Source organism: Octopus sinensis, linkage group LG24, assembly GCF_006345805.1.
Source record: "Octopus sinensis linkage group LG24, ASM634580v1, whole genome shotgun sequence".
NCBI lineage: Eukaryota > Metazoa > Mollusca > Cephalopoda > Octopoda > Octopodidae > Octopus > Octopus sinensis.
Window position 1 is genome coordinate 11,410,310 of NC_043020.1, and position 14,667 is coordinate 11,424,976.

At 42.2% G+C, this 14,667-nt stretch overlaps 1 protein-coding gene across 2 annotated transcripts in view; it reads right to left on the minus strand.

Moving 5' to 3' along the window:
- Window positions 1-10,983: 10,983 nt before the first annotated feature.
- The window catches only part of LOC115223978 (GPI inositol-deacylase), a 246,082-nt gene continuing 242,398 nt past the window's right edge, over window positions 10,984-14,667 (minus strand). For both annotated transcript variants that reach the window (XM_029794744.2, XM_029794743.2), the window contains exons 26-27: window positions 13,965-14,063; window positions 10,984-11,406 (exon numbers count right to left, since the gene is read on the minus strand). In XM_029794744.2, coding sequence (XP_029650604.1) covers window positions 11,250-11,406; window positions 13,965-14,063 — 256 coding nt within the window. In that variant the 3' untranslated portion in view covers window positions 10,984-11,249. The remainder of the gene's footprint in view (window positions 11,407-13,964; window positions 14,064-14,667) is intronic.

The following is a 14,667-nucleotide window of genomic DNA, read 5'->3' on the forward strand; positions in this document are numbered from 1 at the left end:
TTATAAAGTAGTTAATATTTCTATTTTTCTAATCGATAATGTTTTGATTTTTTAAAAAATATAGGCGCAGGAGTGGCTGTGTGGTAAGTAGCTTGCTTACCAACCACATGGTTCCGGGTTCAGTCCCACTGTGTGGCAACTTGGGCAGGTGTCTTCTGCTATAGCCCTGGGCCGACCAATGCCTTGTGAGTGGATTTGGTAGACGGAATCTGAAAGAAGCCTGTCGTATATATGTGTATATATATAAGTGTGTGTATATGTTTGTGTGTCTGTGTTTGTCCTCCTAGCATTGCTTGACAACCGATGCTGGTGTGTTTACATCCCCGTCACTTAGCGGTTCGGCAAAAGGGACCGATAGAATAAGTACTGGGCTTACAAAGAATAAGTCCCGGGGTCGATTTGCTCGACTAAAGGCGGTGCTCCAGCATGGCTGCAGTCAAATGACTGAAACAAGTAAAAGAGTAAAGAGTAAAAGAGATGTATTCTTTAAAAATTGTAAATATTTATAAATATAAATGTAAAAACTGATACTTACATGCGCGATCGGGACGCCTACATAAATTGGATTTTCTGTTTTGACGGGGATCTTCCACAAATTTCGAAATGATGGGTGAAGTGAGGGGCAATCATTTGTATTGAAAAATTTGTTTTGAAATTTTGTGATTTTCTTTTTCACTTCACCAACATTCCAGACCGATTTTGGCCAACTTTTTTGGCAGTGCACACTTAAAAACAATCGAAGCCTTTACGGTTAAGGTGTAAAAAAGGAAAAACCCAAAAAAAAAAAAAAAAAGTAAATATGCCCAGCTTTGTGGTAAGAAGCTTGCTTCCCAACCATATGATTCCAGGTTCATTCCCACTGTGTGGCACCTTGGGTAAGTGTCTTTTACTACAAGCCTCAGGCTGACCAAAGTCTTACAAGAAGATTTAGTAGGCGGAAACTGATTTGGTAGACGTGTATGTATGTGTGTGTGTGTGTATATATGTGTGTATATATATGTATATAGAGCTCAAAATCTCTCGTGGAAGCATCATCCAACCAAAATGCAAGTATATGGGAAACTACCACCTGTGTCATCTCTTGTGAAAGGGAGGAGAGTCCAGTTTGCTGGACATTGTTGTAGAGCCGAAAACTAGGCAATTTCTACTCTTCTCCTCTGGAAGCCATCTACTCGCAATACCAGAGGGCGCACACTCTCCTACCCTGATGTAATCTCCAGGGATACAGGCATCCAGCAACAGGACCTCCGTAATGCTATGATGGACCGTGAAGTCTGGCGTAGCATGGTAAATTCCATTGTCTCGACCACGGTCGAACAATGATGAGTGATGATATATGCATATGAGTCGTCTCAAAGACCATGGGTCTGGGAAAAGATGCACTTGTGCATCTGTCAGTAGAGTGGGTATATTATCCGAAATGGATAGTATTAAATATCCATCATGGCTGATCCTACCAATAGGTTTCGCGCGTACGATAGCATTAACCAGGAGGCAGAGATATAGCTTGCAAACTAGGCATAGAAGATAGGATAGAGATGCTGGCGAAGAAAGAGACCTTCATAATAATCAAGGATCATAAGCCTCTAACCCCAAATGCAGGCTGATAAACCTAGTGAAATCTGAGATCGGATAACTCTTTACTCTTTTACTTGTTTCAGTCATTTGACTGCGGCCATGCTGGAGCACCGCCTTTAGTCAAGCAAATCGACCCCGGGACTTATTCTTTGTAAGCCCAGTACTTATTCTATCGGTCTGTTTTGCCGAACCGCTAAATGACGGGGACGTAAACACACCAGCATCGGTTGTCAAGCAATGCTAGGGGGACAAACACAGACACACAAACATATATACGACAGGCTTCTTTCAGTTTCTGTCTACCAAATCCACTCACAAGGCATTGGTCGGCCCGGGGCTATAGCAGAAGACACTTGTCCAAGATGCCACGCAGTGGGACTTAACCCGGAACCATGTGGTTTGTTAGCAAGCTACTTACCACACAGCCACTCCTGCAAAGACCTTAAGTGAGCAAACACCTTAAGAAGATCAGTAACAGTGTTAGAAACGCCTCTGACCACACCCTATGGCTCAACACCAATAAAGTCATTACATGGTTTAAAGCCAACAGCAGTAGAGGTAGTGCTAGGTTTACCCAATTTGATATAGTGGACTTCTACACGTTTATATCAAGGGAGCTCCTGTTAAAAGCACTGAACAGTGACAAGGACATATGCATTATCATGTACACCAGAAGAACCCTACCAAACGCACTGACCCAGAGGGGTCCTTTGACATGGCAATGGGTGCTTCAGACAGTGTGGATGCATGTGACCTAGTCAGTCTCTTCATCCTAGATATACTAAAAAAGAAGTGGAGACGCAATGGCCCAGTGGTTAGGGCAGCGGACTCGCGGTTTCGATTCCCAGACTGGGCGTTGTGAGTGTTTATTGAGCGAAAACACCTAAAAGCTCCACGAGGCTCCGGCAGGGGATGCTGGTGATCCCTGCTGTACTCTTTCACCACAACTTTCTCTCACTCTTACTTCCTGTTTCTGTTGTACCTGTATTTCAAGGGGCCGGCCTTGTCACTCTCTGTGTCACGCTGAATATCCCCGAGAACTACGTTAAGGGTGCACGTGTCTGTGGAGTGCTCAGCCACTTACACGTTAATTTCACGAGCAGGCTGTTCTGTTGATTCGGATCAACCGGAACCCTCATCGTCGGAACCGACGGAGTGCTTCCACACACTAAAACAGAAATTCCTTTCAACTAGCTTTGACCTCTACAGGGACAACGTGCTGGCAATATCAAGAGGAGCTAACAGCCAAGCACTAGATAGACTCAGAGAGGACCTCACCAGCTCCATGATCTCCTTTGGACTGAAGGCCACTATAGAGACCAACCTGAAAACAGTAGATTTCCTTGACGTGACCCTGGACTTGGAATCAGGTACCTGTAGGCCAGAGTGTTCAAGAACCTGATTAAGGTCTTCAGCAGGAGAATCTCCAGCTTGTCTTCAAGCAAAGAAATCTTTGATGCTGCCTCCCCGTACTACAACCGGTCTCTGGCTGCCAGCAGTTTCAAGGATAATATTAGCTACAAGCCAGACTCTAGCTCCATCTAAGAGAAAGCACCGTCATAAAGTACTGTGGTTCACACTGCCATTTTCTTTAAACATTAAGACCAGAGTAGATAAGATCTTTCCTAGTTGATAGACGCTTCCCCCATACAAATAGGTTCAACAAAATGAGGAGACCTATTGAGTCAAGTACATGAACATCGAAATAAATATCAATGGAAATAGTAGTTGTGATACCTGTGCTGGTGGCACGTAAAAAGCACCATCCGAACGTGGCTGATGCCAGCGCCGCCTTGACTGGCTTCCATGCTGGTGGCACGTTAAAAGCACTAACCGATCGTGGCCGCTGCCAGACTCCCATGGCACCTGTGCCGGTGGCACGTAAAAAGCACCCACTACATTCACGGAGTGGTTGGCGTTAGGAAGGGCATCAAGCTGTAGAAACACTGCCAGATCAGACTGGAGCCTGGTGCAGCCTCCTGGCTTCCCAGACCCCGGTCGAACTGTCCAACCCATGCTAGCACGGAAAACGGACGTTAAACAATGATGATGATGATGATTCTGAGATTAGCAGTGCACTTACTGTAAAAAAACATTTTAGTAAGTAGGCCCAGACCTGAGGCTGAGACAGGATGCTCATGCAGGGGTAACACAACTTGTCCACTAAGTGACTACTGTAATATGGAAACAGTTGTTTATGAAGCAGAAGTAAGAGCAACAGGACCCAATGGACAACCAATCGTATGGAAGTATGTGGGGGCAATGGAAGGCCTCTTCAGAACCCACTTTCATCATCATCATCGTCGTTCAACATCCGTTTTCCATGCTAGCATGAGTTGGACGGTTCAACCAGGGTCTGGGAAGCCAGGAGGCTGCACCAGGCTCCAGTCTGATCTGGCAGTGTTTCTACAGCTGGATGCCCTTCCTAACGCCAACCACTCCGTGAGTGTAGTGGGTGCTTTTTACGTGCCACCTGCACAGGTGCCAGGCGAGGCTGGCAGCGGCCATGATCAGTTGGTGCTTTTTACGTGCTACCGCTCATTCAACATCTCAGAGAGATGTAACACCACAACCCTAGTCAAGTACATCTGGACTTTGAAAGAAAGTGCCACAGATTACAGCAAAAAATGGAAGATCCTAGAAAGATGCAAACTGTGTTTCAGTAATAGCAGGAAGTGCAGATTAAGCCTGGTTGAGAAGGGACCAAATTTAAAAGGTACCCAATGCCCGGATGTTTGCCTGAATACATCGACCCCAGTGCGTAACTGGTACTTAATTTATCGACCCCGAAAGGATGAAAGGCAAAGTCAACCTCGGCAGAATTTGAACTCAGAATGTAGCAGCAGATGAAATATCTATTTCTTTACTACCCACAAGGGGTTAAACACAGAGGGGACAAACAAGGACAGACAAACGGATTAAGTCGATTATATCGACCCCAGTGCGTAACTGGTACCTATTTAATCGACCCTGAAAGGATGAAAGGCAAAGTCAACCTCGGCGGAATTTGAACTCAGAATGTAGCAGCAGATGAAATATCTATTTCTTTACTACCCACAAGGGGCTAAACACAGAGGGGACAAACAAGGACAGACAAACGGATTAAGTCGATTATATCGACCCCAGTACATAATTGGTACCTATTTAATCGACCCTGAAAGGATGAAAGGCAAAGTCGACCTCGCAGGAATTTGAACTCAGAATGTAGCGGCAGACAAAATACCACTAAGCATTTCGCCTGGCATGCTAAGTTTTCTGCCAGTTCGCCGTATATTTTTCTGTTAATAAATGTTTTTTCTTAAGCAAGCACACAAACACAGCCTTATTTGGTTCGGTGGAAGGAGGGGTGGGGTCTGAAAATTTATATTTAATTTTTTTTTTCGCGAAGACCTGTTAGGGCAAGTGAAATCGGAATCGAAATTGAACCAATTCTATGACTGGCACCCGGCAGATGCCAGGACCCCTGGACTGGAGATACGTAAAAAGCACTATCCAAATCATGGCAGATGCCAGCGCCGCCTCGACTGGCTTCCGTGTCGGTGGCACGTAAAAAGCACCATCTGAATCGTGGCCGAAGCCAGTGCCGCCTCGACTGGCTTCCGTGCACGTGGCACGTAAAATGCACCAATCCGACCGTGGCCGATGCCAGCCTCGGCTGGCACCAGTGCAGGTGGCACGTAAAAAGCACCCACTACACTCACGGAGTGGTTGGCGTTAGGAAGGGCATCCAGCTGTAGAAACATTGCCAGATAAGACCGGAGCCTGGTGCAGCCTTCTGGCTTCCTAGATCCCCGCTCGAACCGTCCAACCCATGCTAGCATGGAGAATGGACGTTAAACGATGATGATGTTGTTATAATCCCAGCAATGTGTGTTACTTCCACATTATCTCCCTGACACATTTTATGTGTCAGGGAGATAAAAATTCTGAAAAACATCAATGAATGTGAGTGACAGAAAAAAAAACAAAAAAAATTAGGAAGGTGGTCATGGGATGTGCTAGAAATAACAACCAAATCTCCCTTAAATCACACCTGAAAATATTTATAAAAAGCTTCTTCCATAATTTTTAAATACCTCGTCTGGCACCTGTGTCGGTGGCACATAAAAAACACCATCCTGGTGTGGCCGTTCGCCAGCCTCGTCTGGCACCTGTGTCGGTGGAACATAAAATCACCCGCTACACTCTTGGAGTGGTTGGCGTTAGGAAGGGCATCCAGCTGTAGAAACACTGCCAGATCTGACTGGCCTGGTGCAGCCTTCGGGCTCCCCAGACCCCAGTTGAACCGTCCAACCCATGCTAGCATGGAAAGCGGATGTTAAACGATGATATAGTGCCCTCCCATTGCTTTTAAGTATGATATGCCAAAAATGTTGGCCAAAATTGGTCAGGGGCTGGGGAAGTGAGATGAAAAGAAACTCATGAATTTTCAGAAGTCTTTTTTCATAAAAAAAAATATGCCCCTCATCATTTTAAAGGCTGTGGTGAAAAAAATTTCATCAAAACGCACAAAATCCAACTTACATGGGCATCTTGATCTCAATATTGTGACCGCGTGTGTACCGTTGGCGATTTTTTTTCCTCTGTCTTCCCTTCTCCTATGTTTCCGACGAAGAGCTCCACTCGAAACGTAAAACCCTCCTTCTTCCTTTCCTTCCTGAGCGTCCAATAATACTATATTTGTTCCACGTCCTCGCGTTATTGTGTTTTTTTGTGCTTTCTTGTTTGGATTAACTATATATATATATATATATATATATATATATGAAGGGATATCCAAAAGTAACCGGAAACACTCTGTAGTTCAGGCTTCCATCGCTAGAAGTCACTTAATGCAACCCTCAGGCATCAATCACTAACTGCTGTCGTCGAGTGTGATCCTACTGTCCCATGGTGTGTCTTTACTTTGCAGTGCTTCTGTCTTGTTCATCGATTTTGCAATGGTTGAAATGAAGAAATAGTGTACTTCCATGAAATTCTGTTTTCTGGTGGGGGGAAAACAGCAGCCAAAACAGTTGTCATGCTTCTAACAGCTTTCAAAGACACAAGTTTATGAGTGGTTTTCATGCTCTAAGAATGGTCACTTGTCGCTTGGAGACCGACCTCATTTAAGGCATCTGTCAAGCTCCCGAACAAGTGAAAACATCATGAAAATTCACAAACTGACCTTGGGAGGACCATCACCAAACAATTGACAAACTCGATATGACTGGTGTGTTCAACCCATGCTAGCATGGAAAACGGACGCTAAACGATGATGATGATGATGATGATGAATTACAAATGCAAAGAATTCCAGTAAAATTTGTGTCTCGCTTCTTCACGGAAGATCAAAAGCAGTCGCAACTGAATGCATGTCGTGAACAAAAAAGAGCAGTTGAGAATTGGTTCAGACCTATTTTTTGAAGGTCATCTTTGGTGACAAAAGCTGGTGCTACAAAATTTGCAGAAGTGGAACAGGTGAAGGAGGGGAAAAAAAAAAAAAGCAATGGAGGCATTAAAAGGAATCGTTTCAGAAAAGTTCAAGCACTGCTTCAAACAGTGGAATATGCATTGAGACTGATGCATTGTTTCAAATGGAGAATACCTTGAAGGTGACAGAAGTGCAAACATCACAAAATGCGTCTGAATGGATGGAAGCACTCCGTCGGTTTCGCCGATGAGGGTTCCGGTTGATCCGAATCAACGGAACAGCCTGCTCGTGAAATTAACGTGTAAGTGGCTGAGCACTCCACAGACACGTGCACCCTTAACGTAGTTCTCGGGGATATTCAGCGTGACACAGAGAGTGACAAGGCCGGCCCCTTTGAAATACAGGTACAACAGAAACAGGAAGTAAGAGTGAGAGAAAGTTGTGGTGAAAGAGTACAGCAGGGATCACCACCATCCCCTGCCGGAGCCTCGTGGAGCTTTAGGTGTTTTCGCTCAATAAACACTCACAACGCCCGGTCTGGGAATTGAAACCGCGATCCTATGACTGCGAGTCCGCTGCCCTAACCGCTGGGCCATTGCGCCTCCTATGCGTCTGAATAAACATTGCCTGACAGCAAATAGAGACTCAGACATTGCTTAGAAAATATTTTTCATTTTTAACCTCTTATATATATTTCTTTACTACCCACAAGGGGCTAAACATAGAGGGGACAAACAAGGACAGACAAACGGATTAAGTCAATTACATCGACCCCAGTGCATAACTGGTACTTAATTTATCGACCCCGAAAAGATGAAAGGCAAAATTGACCTCGGCGGAATTTGAACTCAGAACGTAACGGCAGGCGAAATATGGCTACGCATTTTGCCCGGCATGCTAACGTTTCTGCCAGCTTGCCACCTTATATAGTCTCTCTCCCTCTCTATCCGCTCAGTCGAGGTTGACTCTCGGTCACTCGTTGGATCAGTGTCCTCCAGTCAGTTCTATCCTGGACCACTTCTTTCAGATTGGCTATGTCCATTCCGGTATCACTTTTGATGTTATATAGTATGCACTCGGAATTTGACCTTTAAATTTTTGGGGAAAAAATGCGGATTATACTCGAGGATTTACGGTATGTGTTTGTGCGTGTATCACAGATGGGTGTTGACTCTTCTGAGTTCATACACCCTTTGGTCATTCTTGTATTTCGTACTAAACAATGTCATTCTGAAAATAAACAACCACACCATCAAAATCTGAAATCTACGAGATAACGAATGCTAATGGGTTAAGCCAAAGAGCTTAAATATTTACTGCACGGTTTTCCATTTTTCTGCCAATTTATAATAATAATAAACATTGTGTACAGTGCTCAGGTGCACTACAACTCATCTAAAGTGTATATATAATCAGGTGTAGTTTCGACGGATTTCGGAAAGCATGAGAGCCTTAAAGGATGCAGTGTCATGGCAGTCAACAACTGACGCAGGCAGTTTATTCCATGCTTCAGCAACTCTGAGCGTGAAAAAATGTTTCCGAAAGTCATGGGAGCTGTGTTGTTTTCTGACTTTGTAGGCATGTCCACGTGTGTTAGACACATGGAGATCAAAAAGGTGTTCAGTGTTGTTGTTGGTGAGGTGGTTGATAACTTTGTGGGTGTTTACCAAGTCCGTCGCCAGACGCCGGAGCTTCAGTGAATCCATGCCCAGGGAAACAAGGCGCTCAGAGTATGGTAGATGTCTGATGGAGGGTATGCGTTTGGTTGCACGTCTCTGAACAGATTCCAGGAGGTCAATGTTCTGAGCAAGATAGGGGTTCCAAACTGATGATGCGAATTCCAAGTGTGGTCGTACCATAGCTGTATACAGTTTTAAATTAAAATTTACTGCAGAAACATACAACATTGAAAGGCATCAAATAATAAAAGAATAACAAAGGATTAAAAACAAAATCATTTTAATTGACAGAAAATAAAATAAGTTTCTTTTAGTAATTAACAAAGATTTTTGGCTGAAAAATATCTGCAAATTTGGACAAAATGAAAAAATATGCATTAGATTTTCATGTTTTTGCTTCTTTCCTTTATCCTGAAAATTTTCTAAAAACATCTAGTAAAAATTTATAAATAATAATAACCCTTTCTATTAAAGGTACACGGCTTGAAATTTGGGGGGAGGGGACTGGATAGTTGATTTCATCGACCCCAGTGTTTCACTGGTCCTTAATCTATCAACCCTGAAAGGATAAAAGGCAAAGTCAACCTCAGTGGGATTTGAACTCGGAATGTAGTGACGGGCAAAATACAAGTAAGAATTTTGCCCGGCGTGCTAACGATTTTGCCAGCTCACCACCTTATTATCAATAATAATAATAATAATAATGCAATTCAAATTTTGGCATAAAGCCAGCAAATTTTAAGGGAAGGGGCAAATTGATTTCTTTCAACCTAATACTTGACTGGTTCTTGGTTTATTGAGCCTAAAAGGACGAAAGCTAAAGGCAACCTCAGTGGAATTTGAACTCAGAACGTAAAGATTCAAATGAAATTATGCTGCTGGGCCAATTTGTTTGATATACAAGCAATACTGCCAGCTTGTTGCTTTAATAATAAAAATGATAATAAAATCACAAAAGTGAAGAGCCTACGGCCTTGCATATATACTTTTGGAATAAATTGTCGGCTATTGGCAAATTTAAATGCAGGAAAGAAATGTGTATATGTGTGTGTGTGTGTGTAAATGTAAACAAACATTTTAAAATTTATTTTAGAAGCATCGAAAAGTGTATTGTATGATACAAATAATTTTTTTTTTTTTTTAATGCAGAGTTGCTGTTAGAACAGCAGAAAATTCTGGGTGAATTACCCTTACAAAGCAGAAAAATTTGGTCAACAACCAGCCGTTGATAAAATTTTTCCACCTTGTACGAGCAATTTACCTGGATCTTTTCAGTTTGAACGGCAGTTTTTAACATAATTTCTAGGTAACTAAAAAATTTTAACTTCGTATACTGGTAGAATGTGTTTATAAAACATATTTTTCTCTTGGCTTTATTGAGAAAATTCTATAGTTTGTAAGATATTTGTTGTTTTTTTTCTTCAATTTCTGCAATTTCAACCAATCACTGACGTCTATTGAGGTGAAAACATTCTGTGCTGTATGAATATGTCCCTCGTTTAAGAAACAGATTGGGTTTATTTACATTTTTGAAGAAAAAAAGATACCCTTCCCCCCACCCCTAACCCTAACACAGATTGAAATGCAATAGATCGATACTAGGGTCATAATTATGGGTGACAATTTCATATGACACCGCTAGAAAAAACTACCGTTCAAACCGAAAAGATCCAAAAAATATATTTGTATCGTGTATACAGACACACACACACATATATATATACACATACATACATGCACGCACACACACACATATATATATACACATACATACATGCACGCACGCACGCGCACACACACACACACGTACTTGGAAAAATGAAGCGCGTGAAAGTTATCTCCCTTGGAATGTAAAAATTAGAAGCCCCCCCAAGACTACAGAATTAAATTACTTGAGCAAAAAAAATCGAATAATTTTCGAGGTTGGGGTGGAGGAGAGTCCTAGATTTTAGGCAGAATAAATGAAGGCTTTTACACCAGCAACAAGTCTTTCTTCTAAAACTGAAGAGAGAAGGCCTGGTTTCAAATAGACAGTGTTTTTTTATAATTATTATTTGTTTTTTTTTTTTATTTGGTTAGGCATTATTATTGGTCTTTTCAATATATAAACAAAAAAGTTAATTAAATATTTTTTTTTTGTTTTTAGAATTTTTAAACTGATAAAAAAAAAAATGTTTTTTTAAAAAACTGAAACTGGCAGGAGGGAATTAATTTGTAAAATTTAAATTAAAATTTAAACTCCAAATTGACATTTAAAAAATATTGAAAAACTGAAATTTATGTAATTAAACACATTTTTTTTGTTTTTTTTTAAAAATTGTATTTGGAACTGAGATTAAAATGGTAATTTAAACTCTGAGTACCTCCTTAATTAATTTCGACTAGTTAAAAAAAAAAAAAATCCCGGTTTTATCAATTTGAAATTACAAAAAAAAAAAAAATTATATATATATATTAGTAAAAAATAGAAAAATAAAATTCTAGAAAAAAAAAATGCATTTGAAAACTGTCAATGTCTGACTACACGGCAAAAGAGTTCTTTTATCAATTTTGATGACGCTGCTGCTCCGTTTGAAGAATTACTCACCATCTTTTAGTGGTCTCAGACTGAAGAGCGAGAGTAGGCCGATTGGCACCAGCACAAACATACTTACGCAGTAGAGGTGGACTGTGCCATACAACAGAATGGCAAGCACGCACACATAAAAGACAGGAGAAACGATACTTTGGTTGATCCTGGAAAAAAAAAACACCAAAAAAAATTTTAAATCAGAAAAATATTTGTCTAAGAAAAAATTTTATTTTAAAGTTTGTCTTGTTTATTTATAATTAGCATTAGCACACAAACAACACTAATTTCTAGATAATACTATCCTCCTCCTCCTCCTCCTCCTCCTCTCATCATCATCATCATCATCCGCCTCCTCCTCCTCCTCATCATCATCATCATCCGCCTCCTCCCCCTCCTCCTCCTCATCATCATCATCATCCGCCTCCTCCTCCTCCTCCTCATCATCCGCCTCCTCCCCCAACTCCTCCTCATCATCATCATCAACCTCCTCCTCCTCCATGCCATCATGGGTTGGATGGCTTGACAGGAGCCAGCCAGGCAGGAGCCTGCACCAGACTTTTGTGTCTGTGTTGGTAGGGGTTTTTGATGGCTGGAAGCCCTTCCTAACACCAACAACCCAGCAAAATGGTCTGAGTGCAGCCTTTTACATGGAACAAGCACAGGTACAGACAAGGTTAGTTTTGGCATGGTTTTTACAGCTGGACGCCCTTCCAAATGCCAACCACTTTATAGTGTGGACTGGATGCTTTTTTATGTGGCACCAGCACTGGCAGGGTCACCAAGAAACTTGCAAGATAAGGATCCTTTGAGAGAGGAGAGGGCATTGGAGGAGGTGATCTTGTGTCAGATGATGAAAGGTTATAGTGAGATGGAGAAACAGAAACAGGTGTCTTCCTGTAGAGGAGGTATATGGTTACTCAGCCAGAGAGAGAGAGAGAGAGAAAGAGAAGTCAAGAATGAGGGCAGAAACAGGTTAAGGAGATGCATAGTTACTCAGCCTGAGGGAAGAACAGGAGAAGGAGAGAAGGAGAGACAGCAAGAATGCAAGGGAGAGCTGCTGTTGTTATTGTTGTTAAGCAACAAGATGGGTAAGGGTGATTAGGTGACGGTCTAGGGCTTAGTGGCAGGAGACCCAGACCTTGGAAAAAAAAAAATTTGGTCGTCCTGTTTTAGTCGAGGGCTCTTTGTTGAAGCCCGACACCACTGGGAGGTGGCCCCCGAAGTCGCTGGAAACGGAGATCTCCAGGTCCAAATTCTTGGACGACCAAGAGAGAGCAGGAGAGAGATGGTGGCAAAGTGCCGGGCATACTCACAAGGAATGCAGTCAGAATATAAATGGGATGGTCAAATAAAGGAAGATGGAGATAGATGGTGGCCAATACCAGGGTATATTCTTGAGGTAAGGAGGCCATAATATAAGGGGCAGAACATTGCCAATAAAGTATGAGTAGAGAGTGGAGTGGAATGCAGTGAGTGGTGAAACCCTACATATATAAAGGGGGTGGAGGCTACTGGATAGCAATAATACAGAGAACAGGGCCATAAGAACAGTATCATCATCATCGTTTAACGTCCGCTTTCCATGCTAGCATGGGTTGAACGGTTCATCTGGGGTCTGGGAAGCCAGAAGGCTGCACCAGGCCCAGTCAGATCTGGCAGTGTTTCTACAGCTGGATGCCTTCCTGACGCCAACCACTCCGTGAGTGTAGTGGATGCTTTTTACGTGCCACTGGCACAGGTGCCAGATGAGGCTGGCAAACAGCCACAATCGGATGGTGCTTTTTACGTGCCACCTGCACGGTGACCAGTCGGGCAGCGCTGGCTACGGCCACGTTCGGATGGTTCTCTTACGTGCCACCAGCACTGGTATCACAGCTACAAATTCCATTGATGTTGATAGATTACGATTTTGATTTTGATTTTTGATTTTCACTAATATTCTATATAATATATTTTGGTGGAGGCGCAATGGCCCAGTGGTTAGGGCAGCGGACTCGCGGTCATAGGATCGCGGTTTCGATTCCCAGACCGGGCATTGTGAGTGTTTATTGAGCGAAAACACCTAAAGCTCCACGAGGCTCCGGCAGGGGATGCTGGTGATCCCTGCTGTACTCTTTCACCACAACTTTCTCTCACTCTTACTTCCTCTTTCTGTTGTACCTGTTTTTCAAGGGGCCGGCCTTGTCACTCTCTGTGTCACGCTGAATATCCCCGAGAACTACGTTAAAGGTACACGTGTCTGTGGAGTGCTCAGCCACTTACACGTTAATTTCACGAGCAGGCTGTTCCGTTGATTCGGATCAACCGGAACCCTCGTCGTCGTAACCGACGGAGTGCTTCCAAGAATATAATATATTTTACATTAATACAAATAATATTATCATATCTGATGGTATAAAGAACACATGGGTAAATGAGATGCACTTCAATTCCAACAGCACATATTCAGAAATTAAAGTTTTTAGTGCAACAAAGCAAGGACAAAATGAGCTTAGAGGAGGTTCAACTTTGGGGTAACACATTGAAAAAAAAAAAGGGTCTTATATGCCATCAAATAGGGTAATTTTAAGGGGAAATAAGTGCTGGGGACAATTTGTTCAACTACAACCCCTCAAGGTGGTGCTCCAGGATGACCACAGTGAAATGACTGAAACAAGTAAAAGAACAAACTGGAAATGAAGATGAAACCAGCAAAAATCAAGCTAATTTCAGATAAACTTACCTGTCAACAATGTTATTACAGATGCAGAGAAGGGAAATACAGAAAGGTGTGACGAATCCAATTATTTGACTGGAGTCAGGAGTCAATTGTAATTTCTTCCTGTCAAAACAAAAAAGAAAATACTAATATTAACCCTTTAGCATTTAAACTGGCCATATCCGGCCAAAAGTATTCTGCCTGTTTTATGTTCAAACTGGCCAGATCTGGTCTCTCACACCAACCCTATAATATCGTCTTAAAAATTAACAGCTACCTCATCAAATTCTCATAGTTACAAGATAATGCATTTCAACTGGCCATATCCGGCCAAAAGTATTCTGCCTGTTTTATGTTCAAACTGGCCAGATCTGGTCTCTCTCACACCAACCCTATAATATCGTCTTAAAAATTAACAGCTGCCTCATCAATTCTCATAGTTACAAGATAATGCATTTCAACTGGCCATATCCGGCCAAAAGTATTCTGCCTGTTTTATGTTCAAACTGGCCAGATCTGGTCTCTCACACCAACCCTATAATATCGTCTTAAAAATTAACAGCTGCCTCATCAAATTCTCATAGTTACAAGATAATGCATTTCAACTGGCCATATCCGGCCAAAAGTATTCTGCCTGTTTTATGTTCAAACTGGCCAGATCTGGTCTCTCACACCAACCCTATAATATCGTCTTAAAAATTAACAGCTGCCTCATCAAATTCTCATA